Below are 22,170 nucleotides of genomic sequence, written 5' to 3'. Positions count from 1 at the left end.
AAGCTGCAAAAATAATTACAGTAGCTGGCCAGTCATGTGTGGGGCTACAACATGAGTTAAGCACTGGAAAAGATCAAGTTGGGAGAAGTAGGTAATTTTTTCTAAGTGTTTCTGGGATGTTGATAAATAGCAGTCTGCATCTCATAAAGGCAGTTCCTCTGTAATTATGTTGACTTATGTCACTAAAGCTAGTTGCATCTTGTTTGCAGGTCTATGGAAATGCAGGATCTAGCTAGCCCACATAGACGACTAAGTGGTAGTAGTGAATCCCCCAGTGGTCCAAAACTTGATAACTCCCATATAAATAATAATTCCATGACACCCAATGGCACAGAAGGTGAGCCAGTCTTTTTTTTTTAGTGTTTCATAATTTGTTTTTTCTCCTTGTTGCTTTGGTGTTCTTGCAGTCAGCAAGCCATATAATGTCTTACTATTTTAAGTGTTCCGTGTTTATTCATATGGTACATAAAGGCAATGTTCAATGTTTATCAGTAGTTACTATTATCAAGTTTCAGCAATAGCTTTCATTACAAGTTTATGTTTCTTTCATGGAGTTTGAATGGACTGAGCAGGTAGTATGTGCAGAGCTTAAATTAAAAAAAAAAAAGTCAAAAAACTGAAAAGTAATGATGAGAGAAAAAAAGTAGGTGTTTACAATTGCCACAGTACAAAATGCAATTTTCCAGTCTTTCTTACTAGTTTGGTATTTCTTTAGGTTCTCACTTTTTGCAAGCTCCTAAGGCTATGAGAATTTTGTCAAGTAGGCTAATAAAACTGAGTGCTGAAAGTTCCTCAGGCTAGCTTGCTGCTCTGATGGAGTGGCCAAAATTCAAACAGGTGTAGTAATTCAATGGGGTAAACTGATACCTATTTCTCAAGAAGCAGTCAGGCAGTTGATAAGTTATGTTTGTTCTCAGTAGAATACTAACAACAGAACAACCTAACAGCTTTGCCAGTAATATAATACATCTATAATACATATAATAATACATATAATGAAACACAGAAGGGTTTATACAACAAGCAGCAAAAAATGCTCTTTCCTGAAGCATTTCTATGGCAATAGTGAGAAAGATCGTACGTGACATTTGGCTGGCCATGTGAACAGACACTTAATGCATTACTAGAAAAGGGAGTCATGCAGCTTCAGTATTGCTCTTCAGTATAAACATATAGGTAAACAGCTACAACCCTTGTAGCAAAGATATGCCTTTTTTTTTCCTAAAAACTGGGTCATAGTAGGGCTGTCAGACTCTTTAGGATTATGGACAGGCATTGCCTTTTTCCAGGAAAGGCACATGTCAATCAAACAGATGTTGTCCCTCCCTCAGTTCCCCAAACATCTCTGTTATTCGTTCTAATTGGAGTCCTTGGTAGTGGGGACGGTTTATGGGTTATCAGATTAACAGGAATTTGTGCCAGACTTGTGTGTAATTTACTTTTTGCTATTGCTACAAAAGTGTTGCTGCAATCAAATATTAAGCCATTTGAAAAAAAAAATAGCTTTTTAAGGAATAAATAAAGTGCTTACTCCGCTCATGTATTTTAAGCAGAAAAAAATTGTATGTCCATAAATGAGTCTTCTTCCTTTAAAGTACACAAGTATGTTATTATATTTTTATATCATATTACCAGGTATATACCACTTCTGGTACAGGATAAAATTGCCCTTTCAAATTAAAATTCCTCTAGCTCACAGAAGCCTTTGTTGTAAACTTCGTGAGCTTTTCTACCTTCTATATAACTTGAAGGTTCTTTTGTAGCACAAAAACAGGGGGTGTTCCTTGAAACACTGAAAGATGTTCATCATCTGACTTGACTTTTTGTTCAGCATGTAATGCTGTGTGCACTCTAAGAAATTCTTAATATTACTTTGTCAGGAAATGAGGTATACATTGTATCTATCTATTAATGCACTGACCTCAGGTAGAAAATAATTTTGGAAATAATATCCCAACTTCTAGGTAGGTATCGGAGTTTATCAAAGAAAGTCAATTAAACCATGGTAACTTATTTATCTGACACTAGAATTTTACAGTTTTGGAGTAAATTCTACCCAGAAAGCTCTAACTTGCAATACATGTTTGCCTCCTGAGACGAAGCCAAACAGTTTTCTTTTGTTTGCCCTTTTCCCTCAGGTGACATGACCCTCCTCAGCACTGCAGACTGGTTGCTCAGCCCTAGCACACAGAGCCCCGCAGGTTTGGGTGCTGCAGTGGGCGCAGCAGGCGTGGGCACTCAGCATGCGATTTCAGATTTGCTCCAAAAGTGTCCCAAGCGATAGCTTGTGCTTGGTGGTTCTGCTCTAAGCTTTCTAATTTGAAAATTCCTGTCTCTGATTGCTCTTAAGTGACAAAGAAGGAAAAGTTTTTCAAAGAAACTAGTAGAATAATTTATTTCTGAATGAGATGTGTGCCAAGAGAGAAAATTTGTGAGTGAAGCAGATGTCTAAGAACTTGAAGGTGGAATTTTTACTGCTAATCTCTTTTATCTTGAGAAAATGTTTTGTTAGGCTCCTTGAGCTGCTAAAGAGACTTAAGAAAAAGTGGAGTGAATGAAGCAAAAGTTTCCTATTTTTTAAACGAAGGATGAAGTAAAATTATTTTTTGTGGGATCCTTGAAGCAGAATCCTGCTGAGACACAAGTGGCTGATTGTAAGGATGCGGTTGTAAGGGCTCGCTGAACACTTCTTCTTAGATGCTGCAATGTGGTTTGCCTGCTTGGTGCACATGGAGTGGAGATGTGTGTTGCTGGAGCTTCACATGTCAAATATAATATGTGAGACCAGCTTCCAGTCTACCATGCACACATTCTCACTAATGTGAAAGAGCCCTCCTTCTCTAGCATAAGGGATCTTCATGTGACTGAGAAGCTGGGCCTCTAGGTATTTGCATGTTATAAATATCTTGTAAAGATATGTTAAATTTTATTTGACTATGGGTGTGATTTTGACAGGTTTCCATACCCTGAAGCACAGGATATGTTCGCTAGATGAGGGGAGGGGAAGAAAAAAGAAGCAGCAGAAAAAATACCCATCCAAAAGTGAAATGGCTCAATTTCAAACAAATGTTCATTAATTCCTCTAAGGCACATTTTCAGACTTGTCTTCTATTGATGTTTTTCTGCAAGAGGATGTGGTTGGAAGATAGCTCACATTGTTAGCTAATATTTTTAGCTTCACATTTAGCTGTAAATTTTCAAAGCACTGAATGGGGATTTAGTTGTGCTATTGAGTCTGAACTTAATCTCTACATGCAGCTTATAAATAGTAACTCTTTGTATGCTTAATTTCACTTTGATAGAGCAAAATTCTTCTCCTGGCCAGGCAGTATGGTCTTCATTGATGGTGAAGTAACGAGAAAATTATAGACCTTGACCAGACAGAAATTTCCCAGGATCAAATGCAGAGGAGTAACACTAAAATGTCTGGCTAAAGGCATTCAGAAAAATCAGTCCTAGTATGCCAAGGTGGTGCTGATTGTAGAAATACTACAGTATTTGAGGTTTCCATGTTCTCCTTAAGTGTATTTCCACAACATACCCTCTGTTGTAGAAAAGAGCAGACACCGGACATCATAAAAATTACGGCTCTCTATGACTTGCCTAAGAAAATCTCTTAAAAAAAATATTGGAGTAGGGATCAAAATATTCATAGTTGTGCCTTATCTGTAATCTTCCTTTGTCAGTGAATTGCCATGGTGGTTTGATACTGAAGGAGTTAAAGGAACAATAACAACAGAAGCTCATAAAATTGCCATTCATTAAGTTTTATCAGACAGCTGGTGGCTATTCCAACACCAGTGCCCACTTTGGTAGATACCCTTTAGAGGGAAAAGGCCATGAGTAATCAGTAAATTTGAAAGGAGTAGGAAATCTGTTTTCCTTAGCAGACAACTCCATCCAGTTTCTGCCTATGGTGATCTTTACTTTTATCTAAAGAATGTAAATCAAATCTGATGGATGGCATAGAGTGAAAAACAGAAGCCTGCAGCCCATCGTGATGATGTTTTATGAAACTGGAATGGAAAAGAATGGATGAGGACTGGGCAAAGGAGCTGTGATTTTCTGAGCAACTACTTAATTCATTTAAGGAGTACAGGCCTGCTACTGCCCTTTTATTTGAGCCTTCAAGAGGGAAGGAGGGAAGGCATTGTCATATCAAGTGGGAAGGGAAAATGGATAACAAATTGAAGATCAGATTTTCAAAGATACATAGGAAGGGAGGCTTCAAAGGGAGTTGGACTTCAAAATTCCTTTGGAAAAAAAATGATTCTCACTCTTTGAGTACCTGCTGCAACATGAGAATGAGATCTCACACAAAGGCAGTCAAAGCTCTCCACTACGAGACTATCTGATGTGTGGCCATTAGAAAGGTTGTTTTAAGTCTGGTGAACATAAATCCATCTTCAGGGTTTCAAAAGGCAGCACTGTGTGGTATGTTTGCTGTCAAGTTGCAGTATTACAGAATGGAGAAAAAAATGTTTTCAGTATTTCCTAAAGTAATGGGGAGTAAGATGTTGAAATCCATAGAGAGGGTAGAGCTCATTGTTATGGCAACTGATGTAGATTTCTCTAGGTAAATTATATTTCTATAAATTATATTTCTTGTAATTCTAGCAATATTTTGTAGCACTCAAAATAGTATTTTAGTATTGCAATTAAGCAATTCATATTGGCAATGAATGTTTTAATTTATTCCTATGTTTTTATATTTTTCATATTTTTCTGTACTTTGGGGTGCAAAGTTGTGGTAGGCAATGGTAATCAGACAAAATGATGCTTTTTTTGTTGATGGTTGGATTCTGGTACCTTTTAATTACTCATTTCTGGAGTTCCTGCTAATTATGTATGCTGAAGTTCCTATACTTTTGTCTGCAGTAAGAAGCTTGATGGTATGAAACTTGTAATTGATACCTCCATATTTAGACATCCTGAAATAATAACATACTAAAGGTAGATGTAATGTTTGCCTTTAAGTAGGGTATTAGCAGAAAAAGCTGTGGATGCTGACTTCCTTACTCATCCCAGAAGAGTGCAAGAGAACAGTTGTTTGGCCCTAGGCAAAAATTGCAGAGGTCCTGGACTCCCAAAAGCAAGCTGGCAGTCTGTAGAGGCTAGTATGAGTCTTCAACCTGATGTCACTTCTGAAGGACAAAAATGAGATACAGCAGGTTTATGTGAAGGAAAGGGGCTGGCTTGGACTGTCCTTTCTTCCCTCCTCTCCACCTTTTTTTCCTTGCTGTATGACATTGGCTTCCTTCCAGACTCTTTGTCTTACCTGTGCTTTTATTCTCCTGCTTCCCCAAGAGTCTTTCTGTCTGTTCTGAGCACATGTAGCATAATGCTCTATTATTCCTCTTTCATAGGTACTTGGCTAGTGAAATGACTTGTCCACTTCTCTGCTGACTCAGTTGAGCAACTCCTTTTGCAAGGTCTTGGGGAGGAGACTGGCTAATAAATATTTATGTAACTTAATGTCTTTTCTTTTTGTATGTATTTATATCCATTTTTGAAAGATTCTCTATTTTGGTTTCCTCCATAAGTTTTTCCTGAAAGAAAGGACCTCATTTACGTGATAAGTTAATAGCAGTACTGGTTCCCACAGGCATTTGAGGGAGACAAAACACTCCAAATGACAAATTACTTTACAAAATAAAAAGGAACATCTTGGAATTATTTTAATATAATTTATTTTTGCAAGCTTCTCATATAGATGTTCACAGCACATGCTGTTTCAGATTGTGGATGAAGTCTGGTGGTGTGAGAGCACCCTCTGAGTGTGTCTGAGGGTCCCACAGCTCCATGTGCACAGTGGTTGTGCACAGGCTGTGGGATTTCAAGGACCTGTGAGGATGTCCACTAGTTTACTGAAAACTGTAGGCACAACACATCATTCTAGGTGTGGTGTCTTTCCAGTGGGATCAGCCTGTTATGCACGTGTACAATTGTGTGATTCCAAACATAAATGTCATATGAAATGTCATATGCCATATGCCTGGCCAGTAATACAAATGAGAAGGAAATCCAGCCCCAGCTGTCACTGTGCACCTGCAGAAACTCCAAGGAACAGAAGTAGAACATCTTAGTCAAAGATCACACCTTAGTAGGGTGGTGTTTGAAGAGCCTTAGTAACTTCAGACTTGTGACTTGATATTTTGCATTTGCATTTGCATCTTACAATCTTCTGATGGGTTTTGCTTGTCGTAAGTAGACAAGCATGAAACTTGGTTACACTTCGGGGTTAGCCATGTCATCTGACCCTGGTCAGTGAGTGAAGTACCCATGCCTCCAGGTTTGATGAAACAAGCTAGGGAATTTGCTGCTGCTGGTGCTGGCCGGAGGGGAATGGAAGCTAGCACTGTCCCTCTTTGTCCAGGTGAATTTGACTTTAAGTCTGTCAGTCCTGGAGTTCAGACCCTGGCCAAATGCAGAGCATATTATTTCCCATTAATGGAAAGTCCCACCTGCTTTGTCATTGTGCTTCTGTCTTCATGAATTAGTCTTGTCTTGTACACCTAAATGTCAGAGCAGGCTTGACTTCTCCATGCTGCTCTCTTGCTCACTTGAAGACCTCCATGTTCCCAGAAGGCAGTGAAGAAAACCTTCTTTGCCATTAATGGCTAGGTCTGTGATGTTTTTTGGTCATTCTGTCTGGCTTTGGTTAAAGAATATGAATACTGCTTGGGAATGCTGCAAACTGTTAAACATGCATGGTCAGACTCCCCGTTAAAAAGAGGAAAAGAAAAAAAGGAAATAGAATAGTCCATGACACCTCTAAAAGGATTGGTTTTGGATATATGCTGCCTCCATTTTCAGAGCAGAGACACAAACATTTGGTATAATTGGACATGTGAGTATGAAGGGTAAGAACCTTAGCTTGATTCAGATGCTCTCATCTCCTAACTGCAGTGAATAAGACTGTTTTAACCCATGACTGTACCTGTTAAAAAAATATCCAAGCTGAGTCTTGCTTAGCAGCTACAAATACTGTCCAACCTTGTCTCTATACGGATGTTTTTGAATTTTCTTTCTGATTTTGCACTGTAGCTGTGACACCATTTCTTTGTAAATTTAAGGTTTTTACTGCTAGATGAGCAGGTACAAGGATGTTAAAGGTGTTTCACCTGAAATGCATAACATAAGAGGAAGATGAGGGTCATGGGGATGTATGTGGTGAAACCTAAGTGTTAGCCACACCCCAAATACTGGAGAAGTTTTGAAGCCTCTTACATCAGAGGAGGGGAAAGCAGGGAACAGTCTGGGCTTGAACTAGAATGTGCTGCTTTGAGCAGGGACTTTCTTTGAAAACCATACAAAAATTTAGGCTGGAAATTACCTTCTGGTAGTTTCCAGACAATGAGATTCAGGAAGAGTTCTCTGCTTTGAGAAGCAGTAGCAAGTAAGTTTATCAGGCTTCATGGTCAGAAGCTGATGATTTGATAATCTGTGATAGGAAGAGACAATAATATCCTGGATAGGAATTAGTACAACCAAATAACCTGTAACCTTTTTATAATTGCAAGGTTCTTCACTACAAACAAGGAGTGTTTGAATAAAATAATGGAAAATCATCAGCTTAGACGTTCAAGATAGAATTTTCATCTTGTTGTTAGTGACAGCTATCTTTAAGCTTCCAGGTGAACTCTGAGCTTCTAGTGAGTACAGAAAGAGGATGGTGTCAAGCAAAGAAGTATGTGAAGAGCAACTGATACATAAAATACTTAATCAAGATTTACATGTTGTTTAGCTACTACTGTTATTTGAAGATCAGACAAGCCAAAATAGTACAAGAGATTGTATTTTTATGTATGTCTGTAAACAAACTAACCACTACACTTTGTTGAGTCTCTTTGTAGCCCATGAATACTGAGAGCTGTCAGCCAGGAATAATTTCATTTTGCCCACTCATTCATTTTACTCACTTATTTGTATAATACAAAGAACATAATATTATAGTGTTAATTCAATCTTAAAACTGCACAATTAGAACCAATTCAATTAGTCAGGCATGTTTGCAATATTTCTATTCTGATTTAGTGTATATGGCATAGGTGTTAACAAAGATGAGTTCAGTAGAGCAAGCTTTCTATGTATTTAATGTAATAAAAGCAATTTTTAAAAGATATTTTAAAACCTTACTTTTTTCATGCTTGAAGGTGCAATCTTTATGAGGTATTTCTACAATTTCTGTGTTAGGAGTAGCCAAATAATAGATCTTTAAATCCATATTTAAAATAGCTAGCATCTCATTCCTCGTAACACTCTTTACTGATATATATACCAGGAACTGCATGACAAGCTGTGAACTCAGAAAGTTGTTACTTGGCCAATGAACCACATGAACTTGTGGGTTCTGGTCTGAAGTTCTCTCTCTCAGTGGAGTTCAGAAACTGCCATGTAAGTCATTTTTTAACCACGTTTTGCTATACAGCTGACAAAACAGGGCACATTGCACTTGCAATCTCTAAGTTCCTTTAGAAGAAAAATCTTGACAATCAATATAACATTAGCTCAGCAATTGTGATATCTCTGAATTTTTGTGCTTTTTTCTCCAAGCTAGCATTTGTGCTATTATCTGCTACTCCTATTTTTTTCTATTGTTCTGTATGTTGTTTTCTTATGCAGTTTCTTTTTAAAACTTTTTAGATTCTCGCAAATGACTAGAAACAAAAAATAAGGAGGAAAAATATCTCTTTGTTAGTTTTAGTTTCTTAAGCTCCTTGGTATATAAATCAAATCTAAATCAGTGGTTCTAAATAAACACTAAATTTTTGCAGCAGATAAGGCAGTCTTCTTCTTGAACTTCTTATTGATAATCTGTTTTATTACATGAGTGGTTTGGGTGGCCCTAAAGCTTAGTAGTACATTGCTAAATCAGAGTCTGTCTCTAGACTTCAAGTCTGATGATTCTGCACCTCTGTAAAGGTCAGTTTTGATAAAGGAGCAGCAGAAATGGGAACTTTCCTGTGTTGCTTTCCACGGTCTCTGCCACAACTGAGCATGGTGTTGTTGGCTGTTACTGGCAAGCTTGCAATGTATGCTGTCTAGATGTGGCAATATTCCCACTCCTTTCCCACTGTCATCTTGTGAAAGCTTAGGACATACTGCAGAAATGTTAATTGTCATGGAAAATGTGAAGAGCTGGAATCCAGAGCACCCGTAGGCAGCATGTGGCAGGGCCAGATCTCTGCCCAACCAAAGCCTGGCTTCCTTGGACAGCTCCATATGTCTCTCATCATAGACATGGATGACTCATGTGCTGCTGGGACAGACTGTGAGACTTGTATCCTTAGGCAGTCCCTTTGCAGTTCTCTTTCCCCAGGATTCTGGGATGAAATATGCTCCCTTGCAGGTCAGTTTTTGCCTCAGACAAACAAGAGACCTTCCTTTAAGAATACATGTAAATGTTTCCAGCAGCTAAACCCATGGCTATCCTTCTCAGTTTATTTCTTTGTATAGCAAGATTTCATCCTCTTGAATGTGCTTAGACCAATAGAAGGAAATACTCAGATAGAAGGAAATTTTCAGGCATTTTGATTAAAGTGCTTGGGGAATGGAGAGTTTTTCAGGACCTCTTCACCTTTATTAAATTCCCAACTGTCTGTGACACAAAGGTTCATTAAGGTTATGGTTGTTTCTAAAGGCAGCATGATAAAGCACGTTTATTATCACCCAAGTCATGGGTATCCAGGTCAGGAATAATGAGAACATCCTTTCTTATATCCTGTTTTTCTTGTATTCAGGAGATAAAACAGCTGAGAGAGAAGACAAATTTTTTATGAAAAATTGTTGAGCACCTCAATCATCAACTGGAATTCATTCCCATCAAAAAGGCACTGCATTGTATTTCATGTTTTCCTGATCTTCAAAAGTAGTATGTCTAGTAAACAGCATTCAGTTTTAAACTAAGTTGCACAGAAATATTGCTCATTATCTACGGAGACAGAAATTCCATTTTGATGATGTTTTTTCTGAAAATGGTATCTTGAACAAGGATCCAGATAGGTGCTCAGAGGGCCATTCAACCATGGAACATTTCCAGTGATGGGGCAGCCACAGCTCCTCTGGGCAACTTGTTCCTGTGCCTTACTGCCCTCAGAGTAAAGAATTTCTTCCTGATATCTAATCTAACCCTACTCTCTTTCCCTTTGGATCCATTGTCCCTTTTCCTGTCACTGCATGTTCTTGTAAAAGGTCCTTCTCCATCTTTCTTATGGGTTCCCTTCAGGTACTAGAAGGCCACAACTAGGTCACCCCAAAACCTTTTCTATGAATCCGAAATCCCTTAGCCTTTCCTTGCAGGGGAGGTGCTCCACTCCTCTAATCATCTTGGTGTCCCTCTCTGGACTTGTTCCAGCAGGTTGATGTCCTTCCTGTGCTGGATGCAGTACTCCCAGTTGTGTCTCAAAGAGCAGAGCAGGAGGAATCCCTTCCCTTGCCCTGCTGGCCACGCTGCTTTTGATGCAGCCCAGGATAATACAGCTGGACTTTCTGGGCTGCAAATGGACATTGCCAGCTCTCATGTAACCTCTCATCCACCAGAAATCCCAAGTCCTTTTCAGAAGGGCTGCTTTTTATCTAGAACAACTGATGCTATGCTTTTCTATGTTGTGTGAATCCTAGCATAGTCTTCAGACTGCTAATTTGCAGTGATCCAAAAATGAGGAATAAGGTATATTGTTTCTCCAATAGAGAAAATGAAGAGTTTGGAGAAAGCACATACTGAAAGCTTCCACCCTTTACTCCAAGTTAGGTTGATCTGTCTTATCTTCCTCTCTTTTCCCCCACCACAGATACCAGCTATAGAGGAAAGCATCTTTCATTGTTATTCCCAAAAGTATAATTGCATTATGGAAATTAAATTCAGAAGACTTGCAGATTCTGGGGGAACTCAGAGTAGTCTGTGAGAGAAGAATGAGTCTGACTGTAAAATGTAGCTGTGATAACCTTCTAAGTAAAAGCAGAAGATAATGTAGACGCTATAATTTTTCATACCTAGACTGACAAGCTGTAGAACATGCTGTGAAAGTCTGGTAGTTTCTGAAAAAATACTTGTGATAGACACTTTGCAATAAATATTTCATTGTATCTGTGTGTTAGACTTTCAGTATTTAGTCATTAAATGGATGGTGAATAACTTATATGCCATGGTTTTAATACCTTTGTATTAGAGTTATGCTTCAGATTATAAGTGCACTTTTGAAGTGAACCTCGTGGCCACCTTTTCTTACCACATTAATTCCCCTTAGGGAGTCTCTTGGACTTCACTTGTTTCAAAAAAGCTTTACAGAAGTACAGCTAATGTTCTCAAGCTGAATAACCCCTCTCAAAAATGCCTAACCTCTGGACACTGGACACTCTGCACCAGCCATTTCACTTCATGAAACTTTCCTAAATGGACTGCACTGCTTGTAAAAGATGATACAGCACAGTTTTGTGTGCAGCTAAGCATTGACCTCCCAAGTTATGAGACAAAAATCCTGCATGAGAGTCAAAAGAAAATAATGGACGATTAGTAAAATCTTGGGAGATTTCTTACAAATCCCATGGAGGAGGCATGGTGAAGGGCAATAGGTATGCAGAAATAAGAATTCGGATTGGCAATGAAAGGAAATGTCTTCAGTGGAAAGAGGGAAGTCCCTCTGCCTCACCCTTTCCAAACTTGATACCAAAAGGTTCCTGCTAATGATGGTTGTAATTCCTGAATAGACACGTATAGACAAACATACATGCACTCACGTATGCATGTGTGGTGACACTGAGGCTTTACATGTCAAATGTGGTGCAGTTTACCTTGGTTTTCTCAGTTTGGCTCCCAGCAGAGTAGAGAACTGCCTCACTAAAAGGTCAGGTATGTACCAGCGCTGGCGTGTGGGCAGCGGCGTCTCTGTGTGTGTCAACAAGGGCAGAAGGGGGGATGTTGATAGTAAGACCAGCTCTGTTGTTTTCTGAAACATCATCCTCAGTTGCTTTTGGCATGCTGTAGCCCCAAAAGCCAGGTGTGTAAAAATGGATTTTAGGGATTGCCATGATGTTCTGCTAACTCTCTGGGTGTAGCTATTGGTGCCTGTTTTACATCCGTGCCAGGTCAGTCCCATCCTTGCTCTTTGGATCAGGATATTCTTCTGATCCAAACATTACAGAGTTTGCACTGGACTGACAGAAAAGGAAATTGTTTATTTACTTGAGGATTTATTAAAAGCCATTAATTTATTATTAATTATGAATCAGCATGAGCCAGGAGATAATCTCTTGGTGTCTTTCTTTTCTACTCTCAGATAGCTGTGTTATGCTGTGGGTGCAGGGGGTATAAAATGTTAAAGCATTCTTTGAAGTATATGGTGAGACTGTGTTCCCCTTTTTTTATTCAGGGTTGTTGTGTATAAAGTTGGTTTTCATTTTGAGAGAAGAAATCCACCTTGAGGAAAGTGTTTTACTTCATCACAAATCCTTAATTTTCCTCTGAAAATTTATTTAATTGGAAACAAAATTTGAACAGCCCTCAGCAAAAACCATTTAAAAATTATTTGCTCTTTTGTCTTATTCAATTCGCTGTCTTTCAAGCCTGTAAATGCTGTGTGACCTGATCTAAATGTGGATCCTTATTGTTGGGTCTGCAGGATTAAGAGGAATCAGGACAGGTGCAGAGAGTTGCATGGGGACTTCTGGTTTGTTACAGTGGCTCTTATTCCTTGGGGACAGGAATAACCCTCTTGATCATCTTATATTTATGTGTAAATCATAGCTGCCAGTATTTTGCATTGTTTGTATACACAAATACATAACATGCAAAATATCCATAGCCATGATTTAGAACGTTTTTGGCAGATTTTTGTTTTATTGAGTTTGTAGTGAGTGTGTGTGCATGCACGTGCAAGAATATTAGGAGCATATAGAATATCTCCTGTTTATATTTCTATAGTTAAGACAGAACCAATGAACAGCAGTGAGATCGCTACTACTACTACCACAGACGGGTCTTTAGACAATTTCTCAGGATCAGGTAAGGAATAAACAAAAGTTTTAACCTCAGAATTTTTTCATTTATTATTTTCTTATCCTGCACGGTCTAAACCTGTGCACATCTCTAAAAAAGCCTTTTGCACTTTCCAGCTTATACTTATTTCTGTTCATTTTAGTCTAAGTCAACAGGAGTTTTCCCCAAGTAAGGAGCATTACATTATCAGGCTTATTAATGTCCATTGGTGTCTTCGGTGGGAGTCTCACTAGGGAGCATTCTGGCCCAGAGTAATTACTTTGTGTTTTCTGTGAGTAAACCTCTGTGATTATTATTCTAATTGAGGGGTAGGTCTTCCTCACTTACTGTAATTTATTATTACCAAGACATTCATTCTTTTGTCAGGCTTCTTTCTTCATGGAAGCCAAATGCATCTTAGCTTCTGACAGCTTGCAAGCACTATGAGAACAACCTAAGGTGTTTGCTCAGTTTTGCACACCTGAGGGCTAACTGTGGTACTTCTAGCACAGCATTTTTATGATGCAAATCAAATCAAAAGAATGATCTAATAATATATTGTGGGATTATGTTTCCATAGTAGCAAAATTTGACATCTTGAAACCAGTCTGACTGCTTAGTAGCCAGCCCTTTCCTGGTCTTGTCACAGCCTCTGTTTTCTGCACAGGCTGTTGAGTATGAAAGCATCAAGCCTGAAAGTCCAAAGTAAGGTTTCTAAGGTATTTTAACTTTCTGAAAGAAGAAAATACAATGTGTAGCTAATAGTAGCTACATACATCTGTGGTGATCTGACTAAAGGTGGGACTGCAACATTTGGCAGTTTTGCAGCCTCATAGGGCACAGAAAAGAAAAATTACTGGGTAGAGAAGGCACAGAAAGAGGCTCCCTGCTTCCCTCCCAGAGTGTAAAGATGATGAAGATTTTCCCTGTAGCTGGCCAGGAAAGGGGTAGCTGGCGAGGGGTAATTATGAATGCCTTGTTTATTTCCAAGTACTTAGCAATAAGGCCTGTTGTTTCTCGGGCTGTCTGATTTTACAGTAGTCTCATAACCTGCCGCTGACCCTTTCCTGGCAAAGGCTTCCAAGCCCACCTTGGGACCTTGAGGAGAAGTGACACCCAGACAGTAACCAGAGAGGGAAGGGCTCCCAAGAATATGGCCCTGAGCAGAGTAGGCCAGCACAGCCGCCACGCTCCGAGGAGCACCCAGAGATGCTGACAGCAATGGGCTGGGCTGGTGAGAGGCTCCGTGTCAGAGGCGCGGGGCTGCTCAGGGAGCAGCTCACGGTGTAGCCTCCTCTGCCTGCGTGTTTCACTAACAGCATCTGTGCCTTGGACGTCTTTATGCAACACTGATTTGAAGGTCTGAAAGCATTTTAGACAGCAGATGAGGTGGAAGAAAATAGAAGTGTAATAAGGTAATATATAATCTCTATTAGGAATTTTTTTTTTTTAAAAAAGAGGCGCGTGCTCTGAAGAGGGCCATATGTTTTCAATCAAGGCATGCATAAAGCTCCTTCATAAAATGTAGGTCTTAAAAATCCTAAAAGTTAATAAAATGTTGCACTTGAGATATCAACAATCCTTTGAAAATACGAAGGGAAATGTTTCCATTAGGAAATAGGTTGTTTGCATTGAAAATGTTGCCTGTGTGCAACCAAAGAATAAACTATGGCTCAGGAGGTGTACAAAGGGGCAATTTAGTATTTGAGATTTGCAATCAAGATTTTAATGTTAAGCATTCTTGTATAGTTCCTCATAAAATATTATTTTCTATCTAAGGTATCAATGATATTTGAATTTAATTAAAATCTTGTTAATACTCTGAAATTCTATTAGGAAAAATAATATTTATCTTTGGTGTGTGTATTTACACTTCTGTATGCTTTCTTTTCTCCTTGGTGCAGCAATTGGAAGCAGTGGTTTCAGCCCAAGACAAACACACCAGTTCTCCCCACCACAGATTTACCCTTCCAAGTATGATATCTTTTTAAAATAATAATAGTAGTAGTAATAATAATAACTGGAATAGGCAGATTTTAACCTCATTTAAAATAATAATTGAGTCCATCTGTTAAGCCATAATTTAAACCGCAGCAGCTTCTAGGGGAAAAAAATATATTTTTTTTAAATGCTAAGAATGTATTTGAAAAATATTTGTAAAGTTCTTATTTCATTTATTCTTTTATTATTGATTCTTACTGTTTTGTCTCTTAAAGTTTCTGTTGTCTAGCACAGCCTATGATTATGTGTTAATGAAGCAGCAGGATTATAATAAGGCTAAAAATAAGTACACACGTGTCTGTCTAATGCAGTGTGTGCCCTATTTTCTGTCATTTGTAATCAATAGCAGACCCTACCCACATATTCTTCCTACCCCATCTTCACAAACGATGGCTGCATATGGGCAGACACAGTTTACAACGGGAATGCAACAAGCTACAGCCTATGCCACTTACCCCCAGCCCGGCCAACCCTATGGAATCCCTTCATATGGTAAGAAATCACGTCCATGTTATTTTATTCCTGAGGTAAATGTTTTTTAGATCAAGATTATGTGACCCTCAGGTTAGTACTTAGAGGGACAGCTGTGCTCTAGAGCATTTCTTGTGGAACACTGTAAATTTTCCCCCCTTGGAATGAGTGGTGTTTAATTTATGTATTAACTACTATTAACTATTAAGCTACAAAGGTATTCAAGAAGATGAGCCCATTTTGGGATCGGGGGGAGAGGTTCATTAGCTTTTTGTTGGTGACATCAAAAAAACAGCACTGAAGTGGGAAGAGGGATCTCTGTGCTTCCATTACACAGGCCCAGCCCCTGGCTAGTTGCTCAGGGCTCTGCTCCCCAGCGGTGCCGGAGGTTATGTGGGGACATAAAGGTCTGAATTTCAGCTGATACAGATTACTGGAACACAGATGAATCTGCGAGGCTGTGCTGATTTTCAGCAGGCAAAAAAACTGATTCAAAAATGCCTCCATCAAAAAAATCTCACTTTCCAATGTTTTAAAACTCCCTGGAGGTGAAAATTGAGGTAAATTGCCACTGAAGGTCTGTCTGCCCGATGAAGGAGATAGTACTAAATAGCAAATATTTCCAAAAAAATTTAATTTAAAAACAAGCTGCCGTGGGTGAGACCATTTTCCTGCCAGACTGTCTGCTGGCAGACCACATAGCAGTGCAGCAGCAAGGATGCATTATTAGAAAATAGGTCTTATATTCCTCTGGGGGAATATATTAAAATTATACAATCCACATGCTTTGAGCAGTATATTTTGTAAAAATACATTCAGATAATGTAAGTTTTATACCAAAAGGACAGAACTCACTATACAAACTGTTCACTTTAAAATTGTTAAAAGTTTTAAGTGCAAAACTGGTGAATCTTCCATCTTGAAGTCTGCAAGTTGAAAATCCACTGGCTCTCAAGTATATCCTAGGGCAGATTATGGTGAACAGTAGGTGAAAGAAATACATTCTTACTTCCCCATGCTTTAAAATAGGGTTCTAAGTATAAATTGGATGTTTTGGTTCCAGTTAGAATCCACATATGTTAAGCTTACACCGTGAGCTGGGGAATCTTAGACACACGCACACACATATACACACCCAAGAGCTCCTGCTGATGAGAGCTTGTCTTCTAATTCCATCTGGATCAGGTGGGGTGATAACAGAAAACCCTTTTCCCCACCCTGCTTTTCTTGACCTGTTTCTCCTGTGGACACCTCATGTTCATACTTGGCTGACTGCAGGGCTTGGGCAGCCCAAACAGTGACTTTTTTGTTTTTTGCTTGCTTCCTCTGGATGAAATCCTGACCTCACTGAAGTCAACTCTGAAATTCCCACTGACTTCAGCCAGGCCTTGATTTCCCTACTTGAGTTCAGCTGTCTCACTGTCGTCGGAGCTGTAATTGAGAGTTGCTTTACTTGGCAACTGCTTGTGGGGGTTAACATGCTTGCCTGCTCTTTTGTTTTGGTTTAGTTTTTTTGCTAGTCCGTCCCCCATGCCTAGGACTTCAGATAAATTTACAATGTTTTACATTGCAGAGCTGCTTTTGACCACTGAAATCCTCAGCTCCTGAGCCAAGAGGGTTTTTAAGCGTTTTGTTCTTTTCAGAAAATGCCTTGTGGCTAGTGCTAAGGTGTTCCTTGCTGATGTACTTTATAGGAGTAATATTTAAAAGCAAATAACTATTTAAAAGTTTTGGGAACTAACATAGATTTTTTCATATTTAAGGCATGGCATACAATCTATTCTCCCAAATGAAATTATGTGGGGAGCATTAGGACACTCATTTGCAACAGGCAAGAACTGAAGCCTTGCTTAAAGCCAAAACTCTACTCTTTGATCTGCAGTTTAGACCCCTTGTACCCTCTGTCTTGCCTTTCTTTCGCCCAGGCAGAAATCTTACAGCAGTATAAAGGGAGAAGACTTATGCCTATGTGAAAGGAAAAACTGAGTTGAGGCCTCTTTCTTCTTGTTTCTTTACTCTGGTTCTACTAGAAGAAAGAGTATTCATGAGTTCCTGTATCAGCCTACCTCAAGTTTTGTCTCTAGAGTGGAGTTTGGGAAGGTCCTTTGTCAACTGCACCTCTAGCCTGTTCATTTTTCCAGTTCCCCACCTCCACAGTCATGCAGCCATGCAGGCAGGAAGGGGGGTGGAGGGGAATGCCATTGACAGCTGCTGCCCTGGGGCTCCTGGCTCTGCTTCATCTGCAAAGCCCCTGAGGAGGCTGGAGAATTTCCTGAAGCTCTTTCCTCCTGCCTGCTCCAGCACCAGCATCTAGCAAAGGCTTTGCTTACCAGCTTCTTTACTTTCCAGATCCTGGCAGTCCCCTTGTGTCACTGTCCCTTCCCACTTCCTTGAGTCCATTAGACTTGGGAGAAGGGAGCATTGACGTTTGATGAGTGAAGGCTTTCTGGATGAGAGCAAGTGTGAGAACAAGTCCCAGGAGATGAAAGGCTCTTCATAGCATGGGGGTTTGCAAAAGGGCACGTCAGTGCCAAGTTGTCTTCACTCAAGTGTCATCCTCCTACTGCTGCTTTTGATCATCTCCTCCTGCTCGGACTGAGATAGAGAGTTGGATCAGGCTGTTAAAGGAAATTTAGACTAGAAATTTAATGCTTGATTTAGTTAAACTTTCTCTAAGCCATATTTAATCATCATTTCAGAAGTCCTTAAACAGACAACAAATAGGGACTGTTGATACCAAATCATCCATAGCAGGAGTTTCCCCTTGAAAATGAGGTGTCAAGATTCGTCATTTGAACTGCTTAATTGTAACATGAAACAGAAGAAGCAAGTAAGCATCGGGGGAAAACAAGTAAACAGGGTTAGTCTGACAGTTGGAGGCCTGGCAGAAGGAATTAAGGGTAATCAATGACAGCAGTTGAAAAATAATTATTTAGATGGCAGAGAATATACTGCCATTTGTATACAGGGAGGTATTGAAGTTTTGCCAACACAGTAACTTCTGAGCCCTCTCCTACCTTGAAACACTGTTGAATATTGTCTAAAGAAAAATCCAACCAGGAAATGGACCTTAGATTAACAGTAATTTTCAAAGGAATGTTACTAATTCACACTTAGTTAATTCAGTTCAAATATTTTTGGTTTCTGAACAATGAGGTATCACTGAATGCCACAATGAAACCTAAGAATATTGTATCACTTTTCCATTACTTTGGCTATAATTATTTTTAAATGGTAGTTCATGTTGGGACAACATTATAATTAAAACTGAGAGACAGAGGCTGAATTGTGTGCATTTCCTCAGTATTTTGCTTCCTGATACTTGCTGCTCATTGCCTAACAAATTGAGGGAAGAATCACTGAAACTGGGCAGCAAGTCATTCATTGATCAGACTTTGCATTCTTTTATAACTAAATTTAGAAATGAGAGAGTAATGTGGTGTGTAATGGATTTCCCCATCAGTGCAGATTAATGACTCTCTGCTATGTTGTTCCCAGTTCAGGAGATTGCTTCAGGAATAGTTCCTGTCTGTTAGGTGCTTATTTGTTAAAAACTGAATTAGTGTTTAATTACCTTTGAAAAATCATCATTGCACTTAATACTGCTAGTTCTCTTTATCCACTTCTCATTTCTTAGAAAACCATTCTTGGACCTGTGTAATTTTCATGTAGGAGTATTATACAATGCAAATCTCAGTTATGTCGTTAATGGGTAGATGGCAGGAGAGCTTGGCTATGCTATGCTTCATTAAATTCATATAAAGTTGCTAATCTACCTCTGTGTAATGTCATGAATATATGGAAAAGTTTGCCTCTGGCAGGAAAGGAAAAAGGAATAATGCAACTTCCTGTTCATGTATAAATTTCTTTTGCAGTTATTGAAAACACAGTTTTGGATTTAACCTCTCCCTGGTGAACTTCAGTTTTCCACATGCTTTTAGACTGCCCTTACCCTATTCATTTGTGCATGCTCTCAATATTTGTTCTGTCAGCAAGAAGAGTAGGTATATGTTAAAATTGCTGTTAATTAAGTGATTTTGTTTTCCATCCCTCTTTGAATCTGAACAAATAGATTTGCTGTCACTAACTGATTTAGGTGCATTGTGGGCAGGCATCAAGACAGAAGGTGGATTGGCACAGTCACAGTCACCTGGACAGACAGGATTTCTAAGCTACGGTGCCAGCTTTAGCACACCTCAACCTGGACAGGCTCCCTATAGCTACCAGATGCAAGGTCTGTATAAACAGATATTACCATTAATTGGATATAGCTAATGCTATGGTGGGTTTTTTTCCCTCCTTATTTTGTTTTATTCCTAGAATAAAAATGAATGTTTGCTTGGGCACTTAACTCTGATTTTATTGCAGTTGGAGATGAAATGATGATTGCCTTTGCTGAGAGAGCAACAGGCCAGCTCTCAGCAGTTTGGAAGATCCCTTGCTTCATTAAATGTTAAATAGTGAAGTGTTCTAGTGTTATTACAGTAAAAATGTATCTCTGAATAGCAATAGTTTAGCAAATAGTGAATGAGACAAAGCTAGTTCTGGAAAACGTGTCAGGATTATGAATTTAGGAAGTGCCAAATATAATTTGACACCTGAGCATGTTTGAGGAGGGAGAAGAAGATAAAAATACTTACTGCAGCTGTGGAGGTAGCTAAGTAATGATTGAAGTCTGTTTCTTTGAAGTCTATTTAAAAGTCGTAAGTCTTTGTATGTGCAGGCTATTATTATCAATTATATTTTGTAGCCTTACTTGCCTGTTTAGTTTACTTAATGTCTTTCCACCTTGTTCTCCCAATTCCTTTTCCCTCTTCCGTATTGAGAATTCACTGGTTGTGCCTGGTTCTGGATTGCTCACTGCTTAATGGATATTTTGAAAAATCTTTGTTTACCAGAAATAGCTAATTTGGGATGTCTGCTGCAGGCCTTTTCAGCCTGAATTTGGCAGTAGGTATCAGGTATGTTGCAGATTTTGGAATTGTTGAAATAAGTGATCAATCACAGAAACGGACCACATATTTTTATAAGTTTAGCACCTTTATATATTATCAAGCTCAGTTTAAACTGTATGCCATCAGGTAAACACTCCATGAAATGTCTTGAAGCAGAAGTGCTTTCAGAGACTAAGTGAATGCGATTTTGCTTTTGTTCCACAGCTTTAAGGGTATATTGATCCAGTCCTTTGCTCAGACATGAGAGAGATGTGTTTTTGTTGCATTTTTTTTTTCAAATCCCATTTTGAACTGTGTGTTGAGTAGCTCCATAGGGAGAAGTGACCATCTGACATCTGAAATATTGCTGACTTGTAGTGTGGTCTGACAAGTAAGAGGGCCAGGACCAGAGCAGCATGTGGATTTTCATCTACATGCTGAATAGTGATGATCTTCTCCTCATCAGAGTAAATATAACCAAATCAAGTTACTGGTTTAGCTTTCTGCAGACAGCTACACAAAAACCTCAGACAACAAACACGCCTCCACACCCACCTCCACACCCACCCCCCACCCCAAAAACATCCTACCTCTCTGTAGGAGAGAGCTCAAAATACTTGCCAGCAGCAGCTACAATGAACTTCTGAATCATCATTTCAACTCTTAAGGAACTGATAATTCACGGTAGCTAGGAAATACTGTTATTGAAAAATCATGTCTGTGCTGCCTATAATTTCTATTGCAGTAGTACCTTCATGCCACAGTCATATACTGGGATCCTGTTGTGCTAACTTCTACAGGCAAATAAAAATATAGTCCCCATAGAAGTTGGAGGCTAAAATAAAACACACAGGCTAGGAGGGCCTAATGTAACAATAAAGCTGACACTGTTTATGTATAAGAAACAGTTGGCACCTCATACTGGTTATCTAACAGTTCTAAAGGTGTTTTTTGTAAGATACCGAGAAGAGGGATGTCAATATAAAGGGATTTTAGGCAGGACAGGGAAATAGTTTTGCAGATGTCTATAGACAGAGGGAAGAAGGAGCAGCATAGGATAACATAGAGAGTGCTTGGAAAATTTTAAATGAATGCTGTAAGTAATGTGAATGCTGGCATTAGTAGTGCAAAGCTAGGACTCTGTCAATAGTCTGCATAGAGTCTGCCATAAAAGGTATTGCTTTGTTTTTTTGCTTTATGCAAAATGTGTATAAGATCAGAATTGTCAAGCACAGCAAAGGGTAACAGGTGTCAAGAGACGGAACAGTAAGATCTTGGAAAGCATTTCAGCGGTATACATTGAGAGGCAAGGATCTAAAAATATTCTGCAAAAAGAAATATGTTAGAGATGAGCCAGTTGTGAAGCTCTAATAAGAAAAGGATCAGAAGAATTGTTTTAATGATGGAATTGTCTGCAGAGCTTAGGGAGGAGGGGGTCTGACCCTGGGTTCTGCTCTGGCTGTGCTGTGCTTGGGCTGAGAGCTGCCCACCTGTGGAAGTCAGTGGATCACTGACAGTCTGACTAGGGCAGAAGAGCCACAGGTCAGAGTTGGAGGGTCCCTGTGGTGTGTACGTCCTTTCTGTTGTGCTCATGAACAGCACAATGTCTGGGTGAGGAAAGGACTGGTCTTCTACAGAAACTTTAGAGACCATAGGAATGGAAATAAGGAGAATATTTCAAATGAAAGAATTGGTGGAGTATTTAGTTGCTAAGTAGAAAAGAATCACATTGCTGAACAGGTCTTTCTTGCAGTTAAATGTTTGACATGCTAATATGTCATGCTATAC

General features: G+C 39.2%; 1 protein-coding gene across 12 annotated transcripts in view; it reads left to right on the top strand.

The window, feature by feature from the left end:
- The first annotated feature begins 209 nt into the window (after nucleotides 1-209).
- The window catches only part of EYA1 (EYA transcriptional coactivator and phosphatase 1), an 85,775-nt gene continuing 63,814 nt past the window's right edge, over nucleotides 210-22,170 (top strand). For 2 of the 12 annotated variants that reach the window (XM_069005997.1, XM_069005994.1), the window contains exons 1-6: nucleotides 210-337; nucleotides 2,139-2,219; nucleotides 12,923-13,003; nucleotides 14,881-14,950; nucleotides 15,327-15,469; nucleotides 19,521-19,682. In XM_069005997.1, coding sequence (XP_068862098.1) covers nucleotides 214-337; nucleotides 2,139-2,219; nucleotides 12,923-13,003; nucleotides 14,881-14,950; nucleotides 15,327-15,469; nucleotides 19,521-19,682 — 661 coding nt within the window. In that variant the 5' untranslated portion in view covers nucleotides 210-213. Of the gene's footprint in view, nucleotides 338-2,138; nucleotides 2,220-12,922; nucleotides 13,004-14,880; nucleotides 14,951-15,323; nucleotides 15,470-19,520; nucleotides 19,683-22,170 lie in introns of all 12 variants that reach the window. The other 10 variants (XM_069005990.1, XM_069005993.1, XM_069006002.1 and 7 more) reach the window with 8 other exon arrangements.

The sequence above is a fragment of the Aphelocoma coerulescens genome, chromosome 2 (genome assembly GCF_041296385.1).
Source record: "Aphelocoma coerulescens isolate FSJ_1873_10779 chromosome 2, UR_Acoe_1.0, whole genome shotgun sequence".
Classification (NCBI taxonomy): Eukaryota; Metazoa; Chordata; class Aves; order Passeriformes; family Corvidae; genus Aphelocoma; species Aphelocoma coerulescens.
This window is presented reverse-complemented; position numbering and strand designations above follow the sequence as displayed.